This window comes from Salmo salar, chromosome 18 (genome assembly GCF_965601325.2).
Source record: "Salmo salar chromosome 18, fSalSal1, whole genome shotgun sequence".
In the NCBI taxonomy this organism is placed as follows: Eukaryota; Metazoa; Chordata; class Actinopteri; order Salmoniformes; family Salmonidae; genus Salmo; species Salmo salar.
In genome coordinates, this window is record NC_138308.1 from 77055389 (window position 1) to 77072360 (window position 16972).

The 16972-nt window shown below is 43.4% G+C and overlaps 1 protein-coding gene across 5 annotated transcripts in view; it reads left to right on the forward strand.

Annotated features, from left to right (window-relative positions):
- slc16a13 (solute carrier family 16 member 13) overlaps positions 1-16972 on the forward strand; it is a 49926-nt gene that overhangs the window by 26770 nt on the left and 6184 nt on the right. For all 5 annotated transcript variants that reach the window (XM_082965154.1, XM_045701389.2, XM_014155918.3 and 2 more), the window contains 5 exons: positions 11377-11604; positions 11744-11887; positions 12063-12319; positions 14408-14602; positions 14740-15079. In XM_082965154.1, coding sequence (XP_082821280.1) covers positions 11379-11604; positions 11744-11887; positions 12063-12319; positions 14408-14602; positions 14740-15079 — 1162 coding nt within the window. In that variant the 5' untranslated portion in view covers positions 11377-11378. The remainder of the gene's footprint in view (positions 1-11376; positions 11605-11743; positions 11888-12062; positions 12320-14407; positions 14603-14739; positions 15080-16972) is intronic.

Here is a 16972-nt window from a genome sequence, read left to right on the forward strand (position 1 = left end):
CTAAAGGCTTCAGTCATACAAAAGTTATTCTTAAATCTGAACTGGTTCTCTAGCAGATTAGTAAGAACGTCTCACCCCATGTTCAAGAATGGCCTTTTCCCCTTTATTCAGATTACAACCTCTCACATTTGGTTATTTGAAAATGAAATAATCTCCAAAATATTGCTATTTTTTAACAAGCCATAGAACGTTGGTTTTGATTTCAGTTTAATCCATCACAAAAGACCAGAACAAATATTACAACAAATATTATGCTAACATAAATATATGGAAATGTCTGCTCTTCCCAAATTTGCAACCAACTAATTGCAGCATTATTGCAAAAATGCAAGAGGCAAGACAAAAATTAGAAAAAGTGTAATAAAAAAAAAGTATACCATTTATTTAAGGCCCAACAAATTGACAGCTGTACCATATAGATTGCAAAGTTGTTGGGAAGAGATTTGTGATGTACTGATTCCATGGCACATGATTTATGAACAGATGCACAAAACGCCAGATTCGGAACTTAGAGGTTTTTCTATTTAAATGATTATACACAATTCTTGTAACCAATATAATGTTATATATGGGGGATACATTAAACCTCTGCAGATTTGGCTGCGAAGAGACCATCTTGTAATGGTCTTGTGTGTAGAGAGTCAGGCGCAGGACAGCAGATATGAGTAATCAACGTACTTTACTCGAAATTACAAAAATACAAAGCAACATAGCGAGCCCACAAAAACGGACCGATGTACAAAGAACAATCACTCACAAACAAAACATGGGGAACAGAGGGTTAAATAATAAACAAGTAATTGGTTGAGTGAAGCCAGGTGTGAAAGACAGACAGAAAAAATTGAAAATGAAAAGTGGATCGGCGGTGGCTAGAAGGCCGGTGACGTCGAACGCCGCTCGAACAAGGAGAGGGACCGACTTCGGAAGAAGTCATGACAAATCTTTAGATCAGTTGTTTTGGTACTGTCCATACTGTATGTAGCTTGTTTTTGTCGCAGGTTCAGGAATGCAAGAATTGCAACATTTACCTGGAGCTAACTCTGCAAGTAGCACTGCTGGGTGATTTGAAAATTCCTAATTAATCGATCAATAATATAATAATACTCTTTGCAAAGATTATAAATTATGAGAATAGAAAGGTTCATAACTTTTGTGAAACGGCACAGCTGAAAAATATATGGCAGATAGATTGTGACTTAAATAATAGATTCCTATCTGCAATATTAAAGCTGATCTACCCCCCCCCCCCCCCCCCCCCCCCAAAAAAGAAAACAAGAACTGTTTATCAAACCTCCCACCTATCCTGCTGTGTTCCATCCCTCTCATTCTGTCTACTCAAGTTCTGGGTCCTGGAATGGAAAGTGTTGATCTCTGACTTTTCATAATATACTCTTGTACACATCAGAGTTGCAGTCAATTCCATTTAGTTTCAGATTAGTTCCACTTTTTCTTTAGATTTTTCTAGCCCTTACATCAAGTTATAATTCAATTTAATGTTTTGAGTATTCTATTAATAGGTTTTATGGCACACTGCCATTGGGGTATTTTGGCTTGGACTTTCCCTGTAGAAGGACATACTACCAAATGCATAGTGCCTTTTTTATACTTTAAGGGCCTTTCATGTTTTCACCCACCTAAGTGTAGTTCATTACCATTGTAAATCAATGACTCAACCGTATAACACAATATTTTTGTGATGACAAAACCCAATACCGATAACCAATATTTAACATTTTAGCAGCCTTTTAAGCATTCTAGTACAGTTAAATAGTAAACACACACACACACACACACACATGGACGCAGCGGTCTAAGGCACTGCATCTCAGTGCAAGAGGCGTCACTACAGTCCCTGGTTCGAATCCAGGCCGTGATTGGGAGTCCCATAGGGCGGCGCACAATTGGCCCAGCGTCGTCCGGGTTTGGCCGGTGTAGGCCGTCATTGTAAATAAGAATTTTTCTTAACTGACTTGCCTAGTTAAATAAAGGTTACACACCACACTGACCAAAAAGTTTTTGTTGGCATTTATGTATGTCCCCATTATCAATAAAACATCATCAAAACCTATTTCTTTCACTTACTTACTGTGCTGTTTTGTTATTCAGTTCAGTTGTTTTATTCTCAACCAGGATTTCATTATACATGTCAAGCAGTGAAGTTTCAGCTCTGTCTGTCCGTGGCCTCTCTTCCTCGGTGTGCACTGTCACTGTGTCCGTTTCCATCTTGTCCAGCTGTGTCTAACATTTCATGTAAACCCTGTTTCTTGTCTGCATCGAAGTAGCGGTCCTTGTACATAGCATCGAGCATGGTGGCGACACAGTAAAGAGAGAATGCCACCGAATCGCTTGTTCACAGCCTGTCGCCAGTTTTGTTGAGCAGGCATTTCAATGCCATGACAGAGGGTATCACGTCTGCTGCAGGTGCAGTTGATGAGCTTATTTCTCGAGTCAGTTGTTCGAATGGAGCAAGCTAGTGTGTTCATGTTTCCAAGTTTCAAACATGTTTTCAAATGCCATTGAAATGGCAGCAGCGGTATGACAACCAGCACATTCATGAGCATGAAATGCGTCTTTCCTCAGTACGAAATCCTCGACGACCCACTGTGCTGTCAGACTCAGCATGCTCATGGGGCTGATATCGCTGGTCCAAATGTCAGTCTTGAAGCTAACATCAGTGATGCTATTACTGTGAAACTCCAGTAGTGCAACACCTGAAAAATAGCGCACTTGGTAACTTGGTGTGTACCGATGCCTGACCAGTCAGCGAAAGCCAACATCACCCATGACAGAGAACGGTTGATTGTCAAGGGCAATGAATTCCATTATCTTGGCGTTAATGCATTTTGCCTTTGAGTTGTCTCACTGAAATGTTCTTACTCTTTCAAATTACTTTCTTGACTTGTTGACTGCTTGATCCACACAGCAGACATTGTGGGCTAGGTTAGGAATGCTGTGTTGCACGTGTAGGGCAAAATTTTACGTGGCGCATTACATCATGTACCTACGTTATATACAGTTGAAGTCGGAAGTTTACATATACTTAGGTTGGAGTCATTAAAACTTGTTTTTCAACCACTCCACACATTTTTTGTTAACAAACTATAGTTTTGGCAAGTCGGTTAGGACATCTACTTTGTGCATGACACAAGTAATTTTCCCAACAATTGTTTACAGACAGATTATTTCACTTATAATTCACGGTATCACAATTCCAGTGGGTCAGAAGTTTACATACACTAGGTTGACTGTGCCTTAACCTCTATGGGCTAGGTGAGTCCCACCTACTCAACAGCCAGTGTAATCCCGTGGCGCGTTATTCAAATTCCTCAAATGCAAAAACTTCAATTTTTCAAACATAAGACTATTTTACACCATTTTAAAGACAAGACTCTCGTTAATCTAACCACACTGTCCGATTTCAAAAAGGCTTTACAACGAAAGCAAAACATTACATTGTCAGCAGAGTACCCAGCCAGAAATAATCAGACACCCATTTTTCAAGCTAGCATATAATGTCACATAAAACCAAACCACAGCTAAATGTAGCACTAACCTTTGATGATCTTCATCAGATGACAATCCTAGGACATTATGTTATACAATACATGCATGTTTTGTTCAATCAAGTTCATATTTATATCAAAAACCAGCTTTTTACATTAGCATGTGACTAGCATGTGACTAGCATTCCCACCGAACACTGCCGGTGAATTTACTAAATTACTCACGATAAACGTTCACAAAAAGCATAACAATTATTTTAAGAATTATAGATACAGAACTCCTCTATGCACTCTATGTCCGATTTTAAAATAGCTTTTCAGTGAAAGCACATTTTGCAATATTCTCAGTAGATAGCCCGGCATCACAGGGCTAGCTATTTAGACACCCAGCAAGTTTAGCACTCACCAAAGTCAGATTTACTATAAGAAAAATGTTATTACCTTTGCTGTCTTCGTCAGAATGCACTCCCAGGACTTCTACTTCAATAACAAATGTTGGTTTGGTTCAAAATAATCCATTGTTATATCCAAATAGCGGCGTTTTGTTCGTGCGTTCAAGACACTATCCGAAAGGGTAAATAAGGGTGACGAGCATGGCGCAATTCGTGGCAAATAAATTCTAAATATTCCATTACCGTACTTCGAAGCATGTCAACCGCTGTTTAAAATCAATTTTTATGCAATTTTTCTCATAAAAAAGCGATAATATTCCGACCGGGAATCTGCGTTTAGGTAAACAGACGAAAGAAAATAAAGCATGGGGTCGACTCGGGCACGCGCCTAAGCCCATAGTACTCTGATCGGCCACTTGCCAAACGCGATAAAGTGTTTCAGCCAGAGGCTGCCTCGATATCGTTCAGCTTTTTTCCGGGCTCTGAGAGCCTATGGGAACCGTAGGAAGTGTCGCGTTATAGCAAAGATCCTCAGTCTTCAATAAAAAGAGCCAAGATGAAACACAACTTGTCAGACAGGCCACTTCCTGCATGGAATCTTCTCAGGTTTTGGCCTGCCATATGAGTTCTGTTATACTCACAGACACCATTCAAACAGTTTTAGAAACTTTAGGGTGTTTTCTATCCAAAGCCAATAATTATATGCAGATTCTAGTTACTGGGCAGGAGTAGTAACCAGATTAAATCGGGTACGTTTTTTATCCGGCCCCCTACTGCCCCCTATCCCTAACAGGTTAAAACAGCTTGGAAAATTCCAGAAAATTATGTAATGGCTTTAGAAGCTTCTGATAGGCTAATTGACATAATTTGAGTCAATTGGAGGTGTACCTGTGGATGTATTTCAAGGACTACCTTCAAACTCAGTGCGTCTTTGCTTAACATCATGGGAAAATCAAAAGAAATCAGAAAAATAATTGTAGAACTCTACAAGTCTGGTTCATCCTTGGGAGCAATTTCCAAACGCCTGAAGATATCACGTTCATCTTGTCGTGTCTTTGGCATCATTAAAACTGAAGACCTATTTATCAAATAACTCTCTGTAATTATCATTACGCGATTAAACTGATTAATCATGTAACTGTAACTAGGAAGTTGAGGCACCAAGGAAAATATTAAGATTACAAAGTTATAATTTTCCTAATATAGCTTTCAGATATTTTAATATCTGATCAATTAGTCTTCGAATTAATGAATTATTATTTACCTCACGTTAGTCTCATTCCAAACGTCGTAAATTGTCAGTTATCTGCATGAACCCAGTCTTCACTATGAGTCATCCATACATCAATTGTCTTAAAATCATTTATTTACTAACTAAGTAATTCACAGAAATGCATAACAAACAAACAATGGTTACTAAGAAATGATAGGGGAATGTGCCCTAGTGGGCTAAACCGGCATGGTGGCTTGTTAGACAAAAGGGGAGTGTGGGTCAGCTGAGAAGGCACTACAGAGTTGAATATTATAACAATTGAAATGCTAAACCTTTGCACATGAACGCTCACTCATTCGGGAACAATTGCAATGAATATATATATATATATATATATATATATATATATATATATATATATATATATATATACTGCTCAAAAAAATAAAGGGAACACTAAAATAACACATCCTAGATCTGAATGAATGAAATAATCTTATTGAATACTTTTTTTCTTTACATAGTTGAATGTGCTGACAACAAAATCACACAAAAATAATCAATGGAAATCCAATTTATCAACCCATGGAGGTCTGGATTTGGAGTCACACTCAAAATTAAGGTGGAAAACCACACTACAGGCTGATCCAACTTTGATGTAATGTCCTTAAAACAAGTCAAAATGAGGCTCAGTAGTGTGTGTGTGGCCTCCACGTGCCTGTATGACCTCCCTACAATGCCTGGGCATGCTCCTGATGAGGTGGCGGATGGTCTCCTGAGGGATCTCCTCCCAGACCTGGACTAAAGCATCCGCCAACTCCTGGACAGTCTGTGGTGCAACGTGGTGTTGGTGGATGGAGCGAGACATGATGTGCTCAATTGGATTCAGGTCTGGGGAACGGGCGGGCCAGTCCATAGCATCAATGCCTTCCTCTTGCAGGAACTGCTGACACACTCCAACCACATGAGGTCTAGCATTGTCTTTTATTAGGAGGAACCCAGGGCCAACCGCACCAGCATATGGTCTCACAAGGGGTCTGAGGATCTCATCTCGGTACCTAATGGCAGTCAGGCTACCTCTGGCGAGCACATGGAGGGCTGTGCGCTCCCCAAAGAAATGCCACCCCACACCATGACTGACCCACCGCCAAACCGGTCATGCTGGAGGATGTTGCAAGCAGCAGAACATTCTCCACGGCGTCTCCAGACTCTGTCACGTCTGTCACGTGCTCAGTGTGAACCTGCTTTCATCTGTGAAGAGCACAGGGCGCCAGTGGCGAATTTGCCAATCTTGGTGTTCTCTGGCAAATGCCAAACGTCCTGCACGGTGTTGGGCTGTAAGCACAACCCCCACCTGTGGACGTCGGGCCCTCATACCACCCTCATGGAGTCTGTTTCTGACCGTTTGAGCAGATGCATGCACATTTGTGGCCTGCTGGAGGTCATTTTGCTCCTCCTGCTCCTCCTTGCACAAAGGCGGAGGTAGCGGTCCTGCTGCTGGGTTGTTGCCCTCCTACGGCCTCCTCCACGTCTCCTGATGTACTGGCCTGTCTCCAGGTAACGCCTCCATGCTCTGGACACTACGCTGACAGACACAGCAAACCTTCTTGCCACAGCTTGCATTGATGTGCCATCCTGGATGAGCTGCACTACCTGAGCCACTTGTGTGGGTTGTAGACTCCGTCTCATGCTACCACTAGAGTGAAAGCACCGCCAGCATTCAAAAGTGACAAAACATCAGCCAGGAAGCATAGGAACTGAGAAGTGGTCTGTGGTCACCACCTGCAGAACCACTCCTTTATTGGGGGTGTCTTGCTAATTGCCTATAATTTCCACCTTTGTCTATTCTATTTGCACAACAGCATGTGAAATGTATTGTCAATCAGTGTTGCTTCCTAAGTGGACAGTTTGATTTCACAGAAGTGTGATTGACTTGGAGTTACATTGTGTTGTTTAAGTGTTCCCTTTATTTTTTTGAGCAGTGTATTTACGCTCCGTGTGTCGTCAGGATCTTTGTTGAAAAGTTTGTTTCTGTTCTCTGTCTCTCTCTCTGTCTCTCTGTCTGTCTCTGTCTCTGTGTTGTGGTTAGAGTGGATAGTTCAGAGTAACATTCATTCATGTCGTTATAGAATAGCTGTTTCGGCGGTTGTCGGTCTTCGCGTTCAATGATATCGAATTCCTAGCTGCAGACTAGTAATTAATATCAAAGACTTGTTCTTATTCTGTCGGTATCGATAGTCTAAGAGTTTAACCACGTGGTATGGTTAAAAGTTCAGCAAGAGAAATGCATGGTCTCAAACCTTGGCCCTCTCGTTATCGAGGTAAGCTGGTCTGGTGATAGAAAACCTAGGTGGGGGTTTTATTCGGAAGAGCAGAAAAGGGCCTCTCCCATGACGCCAGACCATAACTGTGCTCATGGGCGGTCCTCTGATTTAGTTAACCTCTCTAGGGTAGGGGGCAGTATTTGCACGGCCGGATAAAAAACGTACCCGATTTAATCTGGTTATTACTACTGCCCAGAAACTAGAATATGCATACAATTATTGGCTTTGGATAGAAAACACCCTAAAGTTTCTAAAACTGTTTGAATGGTGTCTGTGAGTATAACAGAACTCATATGGCAGGCAAAAACCTGAGAAGATTCCTTACAGGAAGTGGCCTGTCTGACCATTTCTTGGGCTTCTACATTCTCTTTATTGAAAACTGAGGATCTCTGCTGTAACGTGACACTTCCTACGGCTCCCATAGGCTCTCAGAAGGCGGCAAAAAGCTGAATGATGTCTTTGCAGCCCCTGGCTGAAAAACATTAGCGCATTTGGTAAGTGATCGATCAGAGGACAATGAGACTGAGGCGCGTGCACGAGGTGACACCATGTTTTTATTTTCTCTGTCTTTGAACGTAAACAGGGTTTCCCGGTCGGAATATTATCGCTTTTTTACGAGAAAAATAGCATAAAAATTGATTTTAAACAGCGGTTGACATGCTTCGAAGTACGGTAATGGAATATTTAGAAATGTTTTGTCACGAAATGCGTCGGGCGCGTCACCCTTCGTCACCCTTCGGATTGTGTCTTGAACGCACGAACAAAACAGAGGATATTTGAACATAACTATGGATTATTTTGAACCAAACCAACATTTGTTATTGAAGTAGAAGTCCTGGGATAGCATTCTGATGAAGAACAGCAAAGGTAATCCAATTTTTCTTATAGTAAATCTGACTTTGGATAGGGCTAAACTTGGTGGGTGTCTAAATAGCTAGCCCGTGATGGCTGGGCTATCTACTCAGAATATTGCAAAATGTGCTTTCACCGAAAAGCTATTTTAAAATCGGACATAGCGATTGCATAAAGGAGTTCTGTATCTATAATTCTTAAAATAATTGTTATGTTTTTTGTGAACGTTTATCGTGAGTAATTTAGTAAATTCACCGGAAGTTTGCGGTGGGTATACTAGTTCTGAACGTCACATGCTAATGTAAAAAGCTGGTTTTTGATATAAATATGAACTTGATTGAACAAAACATGGATGTATTGTATAACATAATGTCCTAGGATTGTCATCTGATGAAGATCATCAAAGGTTAGTGCTACATTTAGCTGTGGTTTGGGTTTATGTGACATTATATGCTAGCTTGAAAAATGGGTGTCTGATTATTTCTGGCTGGGTACTCTGCTGACATAATCTAATGTTTTGCTTTCGTTGTAAAGCCTTTTTGAAATCGGACAGTGTGGTTAGATTAACGAGAGTCTTGTCTTTAAAATGGTGTAAAATAGTCATATGTTTGAGAAATTGAAGTAATAGCATTTCTAAGGTATTTGAATAACGCGCCACGGGATTCCACTGGCTGTTGAGTAGGTGGGACGATTTTGTCCCACCTACCCTAGAGAGGTTAAACTCCAAAGGGAATTGGAGTTTCCTTCATTAAACAGTCCAAAATCACATTACACAATTTCACAAACAGTTCCATCCCCACTCATTCATTTTATACAACAATTAGATGTACACCTCATAGCTGAGGCTATTGTATAAACAGCGTTATGGTAATGTGGCCGTATTGTCTCCCATGAGTTTCACAAAATTGTACCAAACGGATCAGTTCGTAGCTGGATTCTTCACCGATCTTTTATACCTTCTCCAGAACATAAATGTCGTTCGGTTCTCCAGTTCTGTGAGGTGGAAGAAATTCCTTTTTCTCTATGAAAACTCACTCTCTCAATACTGTGGCTATGAGGAGGATCTCCTCATAGGAATTTACAACCTCTCTTACAGAGCCTGGTGAAAGGGGTATAGAGGGAGAGGGGGATGGTGCTCGCTGTACCCAAAGAGGGCAACGTCATGACAATCTGTACAAACAATAGTACGCAAGTATAAACACCATGGGACCACGTAGCCGTCATACTGCTCAGGAAGGAGACACGTTCTGTCTCCTAGAGATGAACGTACTTTGGTTCGAAAAGTGCAAATCAGTCCCAGAACAACAGCAAAGGACCTTGTGAAGATGCTGGAGGAAACTGTTACAAAGTATCTATATCCACAGTAAAACGAGTCCTATATCGACATAACATGAAAGGCCACTCAGCAAGGAAGAAGCCACTGCTCCAAAACCGCCATAAAAAAGCCAGACTACAGTTTGCAACTGCACATGGGGACAGAGATCGTACTTTTTGGAGAAATGTCCTCTGGTCTGATGAAACAAAAATAGAACTGTTTGGCCATAATGACCATCGTTATGTTTGGAGGAAAAAGGGGGAGGCTTGCAAGCTGAAGAACACATCCCAAACGTGAAGCACGGGGGTGGCAGCATCATGTTGTGGGGGTGCTTTGCTGCAGGAGGGACTGGTGCACTTCACAAAATAGATGGCATTATGAGGAACGACAATTATGTGCATATATTGAAGCAACATCTCAAGACATCAGTCAGGAAGTTAAAGCTTGGTCGCAAATAGGTCTTCCAAATGGACAATGACCCCAAGCATACTTCCAAAGTTGTGGCAAAATGGCTTAAGGACAACAAAGTCAAGGTATTGGAGTGGCTATCACAAAGCCCTGACCTCAATCCTATAGAAAATTTGTGGGCAGAACTGAAAAAGTGTGTGCGAGCAAGGAGGCCTACAAATCTGACTCAGTTACACCAGCTCTGTCTGTAGGAATGGGACAAAATTCACCCAACTTATTGTGGGAAGCTTATGGAAGGCTACCCGAAACAATTGACCCAAGTTAAACAATTTAAAGGCAATGCTACCTAATACTAATTGAGTGTATGTAAACTTCTGACCTGCTGGGAATGTGAAGCTGAAATAAATCATTCTCTTTACTATTATTCTGACATTTCACATTCTTAAAATAAATTGGTGATCCTAACTGACCTAAGACAGGGAATATTTACTAGGATTAAATGTCAGGATTGTGGAAAACTGAGTTAAATGTATTTGGCTAAGGTGTGTGTGTGTGTGTGTAAACTTCCGACTTCAACTGTAGGTAGGTATGTACCTCAGCTTTGACATTGGTTTTGCACATCGGCGTTAAACTAGACATCAGGCCGATGTCGATTTTGGCATTTTTTAGCAAATATTGTCTGATTCTGATATCTTCACAGATGTATTGTGCATCTCTAGTAAATATGAGGTGATCGCGTAATAAAAATAGAAATGTACATCTGAAAATGTGTATATTTTTAAAATGTTAGGTCATTTCTTGAACATGCTTTAAGTGCAATAGGCTTTGCATGAACAATAGGGAATCCGTGTTAGGAATATGAAATATGCTGGTGTTCTACCAGAGGAGGCTGGTGGGAAGAGCTATTGGAGGACTGGCTCATTGTAATGTCTGGAATGGAATTAATGGAACGGAGTCAAACGTGGTTTCCGTATGTTTGATACCTTGCTATTCAACAGTCTAGCTCCACAGCATCACAGAACACCTGTTTCGGGTCAACTACCCATTTGACCCACTGGCGATTTCCTCTAAATGCCATTCATTGTCTATTTAATTGAAGGCACATTTATGGAAACCCAGTGAAAACCCACACAGCAGCAGGCAAATTCAAGCACGTTTTGATACATTCTTGCATGATTGACATGTCGTTTCTTTGAAGCCTGCACATGAAAGTAACACAGGTGTTCGATCGATGCAATGCAATACAACAGGCTCAACAGCAAAGGCTGTAGTAGAATGTAGTGTTTCTAATACATGGTTTAAACAGGGTATTTCTGAAGTATCACAAATAACATCTCCTTTCCTCTCTCTCCATATCTCTCCCTCCCAGCCATGGCAAAGCTGCAAGCCCCCCAGGCGCTTCAGAGCCAGCCAGCAGCCCCAGATGGTGGGTGGGGCTGGGTGGTGGTGGGGGCCCTGTTTGTGACCTCTGTCCTGGTGTTTGGGATAATCCGGAGCATGGGGGTCTTCTTCGTGGAGTTTGTGCAGTACTTTGGGGAGAGCGCCCAGGCTGTCTCCTGGATCACATCCATAGGGTTGGCCATGCAGCAGTGTGTCAGTGAGTATCTATGTATGTATGTATGTATGTATGTATGAGAGGAGGGTAATGCCCCATGTGAATGCTCATACAAATGATATTTTGTCCGTTGTACACAGTGTGACTGGTAGTTAAACCTGTGTGTGTGTGTTTTCCCCAGGTCCATTTGGCACAGCATTGTGTAATGGATACGGTGCCAGACCTGTAGTGATGGCAGGAGGTTGTCTCTCTGCACTGGGCTTCATCCTGGCCTCACAGGCCACCTGCGTCACACACCTCTACCTCACGTTGGGTGTCATCTCAGGTACACACACACACACACACACACACACACACACACACACACACACACACACACACACTTGGACCTAAAAACACTCACATGCTACTTTCTGTTTCTCTTTTATGTCCAAAACTCTGAACATCCAGTATATAACTCCCTCTTTCTCCCCTCCTTCACCCTCCGGCCTACCCTCCAGGTTCGGGCTGGGCATTAGTATTCACTCCTATGGTGGCGTCAGTGATGCAGTACTTCAACCGGAAGCGCTCCCTGGCCATGGCGCTGGGCTTTACGGGTGTGGGCCTCTCGTCCTTCGCCTTCTCACCCCTCTTCCAGCTCTTGGTGGAGATGTACACCTGGCGGGGTGCCCTTCTCATCCTGGGGGGCCTCAGCCTCAACATGGTGGCCTGCGGAGCCCTCATCAGGCCCCTAGGGACTCACAAGGCTGTAGCTGCGGTAGGAACATCCATTTACATTTTTGTCATTTTAGCAGATCCTCTTATCCAGAGCAATTTGGGTTGATTACCTTGATCAAAGGCACATCGACCTCCTGTAACATCTCTCTCTCTCTCTCTCGTGTCTCTGTCTCTCTCTCGTGTCTCTCGTGTCTCCAATGTTTCTAAAGTCTTTGAAAGCCAAGTTAATAAACAGATCACTGACCATTTCGAATCCCACTGTACCTTTTCCGCTGTGCAATCCGGTTTCCGAGCTGGTCACGGGTGCACCTCAGCCACGCTCAAGGTACTAAACGATATCATAACCGCCATCGATAAAAGACAGACAGCCGTCTTCATCGACCTGGCCAAGGATTTCAACTCTGTCAATCACCGTATTCTTATTGGCACACTCAATAGCCTTGGTTTCTCAAATGACTGCCTCACCTGGTTCACCAACTACTTCTCTGATAGAGTTCAGTGTGTCAAATTGGAGGGCCTGTTGTCCGGACCTCTGGCAGTCTCTATGGGGGTACCACAGGGTTCAATTCTCGGGCTGACCCTTTTCTCTGTATATATCAACGATGTCGCTCTTGCTGCGGGTGATTCCCTGATCCACCTTTACGCAGACAACACCATTCTGTATACATCTGGCCCTTCTTTGAACACTGTGTTAACTAGCCTCCAAACGAGCTTCAATGCCATACAACACTCCTTCCGTGGCCTCCAACTGCTCTTAAACACTAGCAAAACCAAATGCATGCTTTTCAACCATTCGCTGCCCACACCCGCCCGCCCAACTAGCATCACTACTCTGGACGGTTCTGACCTAGAATATGTGGGCAACTACAAATACCTAGTTGTCTGGCTAGACTGTAAACTCTCCTTCCAGACTCGTATCAAACATCTCCAATCCAAAATGAAATCTAGAATCGGCTTTCTATTTCACAACAAAGCCTCCTTCACTCACGCCACCTAACTTACCCTAGTAAAACTGACTATCCTACCGATCCCCGACTTAGGTGATGTCATCTACAAAATAGCTTCCAATACTCTACTCAGACTGCATCCAATTTGCTATCACAGTGCCATCCGTTTTGTTACCAAAGCGCCTTATACCACCCACTACTGCGACCTGTATGCTCTAGTCGGCTGGTCCTCGCTACATATTCGTCGCCAGACCCACTGGCTCCAGGTCATCTACAATTCTATGCTAGGTAAAGCCCCGCCTTATCTCAGCTCACTGGTCACGATAACAACACCCACCCGTAGCACACGCTCCAGCAGGTATATCTCACTGGTCATCCCCAAAACCAACACCTCCTTTGGCCGCCTTTCCTTACAGTTCTCTGCTGCCAGTGACTGGAACGAATTGCAAAAATCGCTGAAGCTGGAGACTTACATTTCCCTCACTAACTTTAAACATCAGCTATCTGAGCAGCTAACCGATCGCTGCAGCTGTACATAGTCCATCTGTAAATAGCCCACCCAATCTACCTACCTCATCCCCATATTGTTTTTATTTACTTTGCTGCTCTTTTGCACACCAGTATCACTACTTACACACCATCATCTGCTCATCATCATTTGCTCATCTATCACTCCAGTGTTAATCTGCTAAACTGTAATTACTTTGCTACTATGGCCTATTTATTGCCTTACCACCTCATGCCATTTGCACACACTGTATATAGACTTTCTTTTTTTTATATTGTGTTATTGACTGTACGCTTGTTTATTCCATGTAACTCTGTGTTGTTGTTTCTGCCGCACTGCTTTGCTTTATCTTGGCCAGGTCGCAGTTGTAAATGAGAACTTGTCCTCAACTAGCCTACCTGGTTAAATAAAGGGGAAATACATTTTTTTTTAAATGTAAAAGTTTGATAACTGGGTTTTGACATTTCATAATAGGACTCAAGGGGGTTCAACCTTTATACTACTGGAACAGTTACAAAACACAAAGTATCTGTGTTGTGTAATCTTGCGTGTGACGTCTTGTTTGGGTGCCAGCAGTGTTTGATGGACCTGTTTTCAAGGTTTTAAGTAATTGGTTTCAGCATCAGTCTCTTTCTCTCATGCTCTTCTTCGCCCCTCTCCTCGCTCTTTCCAGCTGGCCCCAGGTGAGAGTGCCTGGTCCTGCGCCTCCATCTTCCACCGGGCCTACTCCTACCTGGAGCTTTCCCTCCTCTTCCAGCGGCCCTTCCTCACTTACAGCCTGGCCATCACCTTCTTCAACTGTGGCTACTTTGTGCCTTACGTCCACCTGGTGGCCCACAGCCGCAACGAGGGCTTCTCCCAGTATCAGGTTTGAATGAGCCTATTTCACGATTACATCACTGTGATTATCCAAAATGATTATCGCTTACCAATTGTTTTGTTCAGTTTTTGTTGCTCTGATTGGTAGATGAGTAGATTCATGTCAACTGTTTCAATCTTATCCAGGCTGCCTTCGTCATCTCAGCCACGGGTGTGACGGACATCGTGGGCCGTTTGGTGTCCGGCTGGGCCTCGGACCTGGGCCGTCTTCGTCTGCCCCACATGCTGGTCCTCTGGACGGGCCTGTTGGGCCTCTCCCTCCTCATGCTGCCCCTGGGCTCCCTGGGGGGGTCCTACCCGGGCCTGCTCACCATCAGCCTGGCCTACGGGTTCTGCGCCGGCGCCATGACTCCCCTGGTGTTCGCGGTGGTGCCGGAGATCGTGGGCATGGAGCGGATGCTGGGCGCCCTGGGGCTGCTACAGATGATCGAGAGCGTCGGGGGGCTGCTGGGGGGACCGCTGTCTGGTACGAGAGATACTGGAGAAGAGTAGAGCAGCCGTTGACTGCTGTTGGATGTTGAAGGAATTGTGGATAGATTGCAGAGTGCACTCCTGTTCCCCAAGTTTGGCCACCTTTTCCCTAAGTGCTGCTCTAAGGACATTTTTATTCTGTTGACCCCGTAATGGTTGAGGTCAAGTTTGGAAACTCTTCTGCCTTCTGTCCTCCCCTCAGCTGCATGCTAGCTCATCCATCCCTCTACGTGTAGTTTTACGTAACTCCCTCACACAGAAACACGTTTTAGCAAGATGACCCCTTTTACTCAGGTTGGCCCCATGTCTTTATGGGTGACCTGTCTTGACCTTGAGGTACCATGTAAGGGGAGAAGAGGCCGTATGTAACCTAATAGAGGCTCCATATACATTGAGTGTACAAAACATTAATAACACCTGCTCTTTCCATGACATGACCAGGTGAATCCAGATGAAAGATATGATACCTTATTGATGGCACTTGCTAAATCCTCTTCAATCAGTGTAGATGAAGGGGAGGAGACAGGTTAAAGAAGGATTTTTAAACCTTGAGACAATTGAGACATGGATTGGGTATGGTGCCATTCAGAGCGTGAATGGGCAAGATAAAATATTTAAGTGCCTTTGAACAGGGTATGGTAGTAGGTTTGAGTGTGTCAAGAACTGCAACGCTGATGGGTTTTTCACCATCAAGAATGGTCAGACACCCTAAGAACATCCAGCCAACGGTAGGCCAGGTCATTTATGAAATAGGACAAAGGAGGCTGACACAAAGCTGACACGAATTGTGGAGTACAACATTGGTGCCCGAAGCCCTATAAAATAATGCACAACTCGTCGTACCTTCACACAAATGGGGTATGGTAGCCGACGACCATACAGTGTTCCACTTCTTTCAGCAAAAAAACAAGAAACTACTGTTGCAGGGGTATGGGAGGAAAACCACAGGGGTATGGGAGGAAAACCACAGGGGTATGGGAGGAAAACCACATGGGTATGGGAGGAAAACCACAGGGGTATGGGAGGAAAACCACATGAGCACATGCGTCCATCATGCCGCCTGTCAATGCCACAGGATATCTGAACATCATTGCCAATCAAGTGCATCTCTTCATGGCAACTGTATCCATCTGCAAAAAAAAAAATTGTCAGTAAGATGATGTCCCATGCCGCAAGGCTAGGATTGTCCTGAAATGGTTCCACGAACATGACAGTGTGTTCAGCTTACTGCAGTGGCCTGCCAAGTCACCAGATCTCAATCTAATTGAGCTTCTGTTGGATGAGATGGAACGAGCTATTCAGAGTAAAGATCCATTACCAGCCAACTTGACACAACTGTTGGAAGCGTTGGAGTCACCATGGGCCAGCACCCCTGTGGAATGCTTTCGACACCTTGTAAAGTCCCAGGCCTTACGAATTGAGGCTGTTCTGAGGGGAAAAGGGGGTGCAACTCAATATTAGGAAGGTGTTCTTAATGTTTGGTGTACTCTTGACACTTAAAAATGTCAGCTAGTCAACACCGGGTCAAATCAGTTGATGATTAGCTAACCATGTTAAACCCTTTAGCCTACCTGTTGGATATCAATACAGTCCAAGTGCTTTATTGCTCTCACTCTCTGGCCATTTGACCTCCCACACACTTTCTCCACCCCATTCAAGTATATTTAGCCAGATCCTAATTGGTATGTTGAATTTTATGTTCCTTTTGATGGCGTAGAAGGCCCTTCTTGCCTTGTCTCTCAGCTCATTCACAGCTTTGTGGAAGTTAACTGTGGCGCTGATGTTGAGGCCATTTTTTTGTGTTCTCTAGGACAACGGTGTCTAGATGTAATTTGAATTTGTGGTCCTGGCAACTGGACCTTTTTTGGAACACCATTGTTTTTGTCTT